The sequence below is a fragment of the Coturnix japonica genome, unplaced genomic scaffold (assembly GCF_001577835.2).
Source record: "Coturnix japonica isolate 7356 unplaced genomic scaffold, Coturnix japonica 2.1 chrUnrandom1116, whole genome shotgun sequence".
Lineage (NCBI taxonomy): Eukaryota > Metazoa > Chordata > Aves > Galliformes > Phasianidae > Coturnix > Coturnix japonica.
The window spans coordinates 1-720 of NW_015440439.1; the positions used below are offsets into that span (position 1 = coordinate 1).

Genomic DNA, 720 nt, shown 5'->3' on the forward strand with positions numbered 1-720 from the left:
CACCTCAAAGTGGGAGTAACCCAAGAGACAACCCAGATAGGGGAGCCTTCATCTCTGGGTACCCAACATTGGGATGAATGAGGATGATGATGATGCATCCAGGAGGAGATGGGGATATCTGAGGCCCAAGGTGGCATCGAGGCCTTACTCACCACCACCCTGAGCTTCTTCTTGACGCCATCAGACACGAAACTATCCCAGACAGCCGCCTTCACCTCCACGTCGTGCTGCCCCAACTGCAAGGGCACGATGACGAAGGGGACGGCGTGAGACGACTGCGGTTCCAACTGGAAGATCTGCTGGTAGCGAGTCTTGGAGGTGGACGCGCTGCATAGGGCTGGGTTGTACATCAGCTCCACACGTACCTATGGGGGTATAGATAGATATTGGGTCCAGGCTGCCATATATTGACCTATAAGTGGTGGAGTGAGGCACCCACCTTGATCTTGTTCTTCCAGTAGTTGTAGAGGATGGCGCGGACCTCCACCTGCTCGTTCCTCACCGCCGAGTAGGGCAGGCGTAGGTCAATGAAGAACTCCTTCATCACGGTGATCTCGTAGGGGTCGGCCACGCAGAGCCCTATGGGGTGGGCCCGAGGGGTGTGGGTTCAGGGTTATGAGCTGCTTTGGCCCCCTGTTGTATCCCCAAAGCTTTAGGGGGTCTCTCAAGTCTCCTTGAGTTCCTTCAAGACCCCTCAAGTCCCATAGAGTTTGGAATAGC

The 720-nt window shown here is 55.6% G+C and overlaps 1 protein-coding gene across 1 annotated transcript; it reads right to left on the reverse strand.

The window, feature by feature from the left end:
- Positions 1–20: 20 nt before the first annotated feature.
- LOC107307855 (complement C3-like) lies at positions 21–602 on the reverse strand (the record flags this gene model as incomplete). Its single annotated transcript, XM_015851355.2, has 2 exons — positions 440–602; positions 21–365 (listed from the first exon to the last, which is right to left on the reverse strand). Coding segments are annotated over exons 1-2 (450 nt in total), but the record flags the coding sequence as incomplete, so codon positions are not given.
- Positions 603–720: the final 118 nt, after the last annotated feature.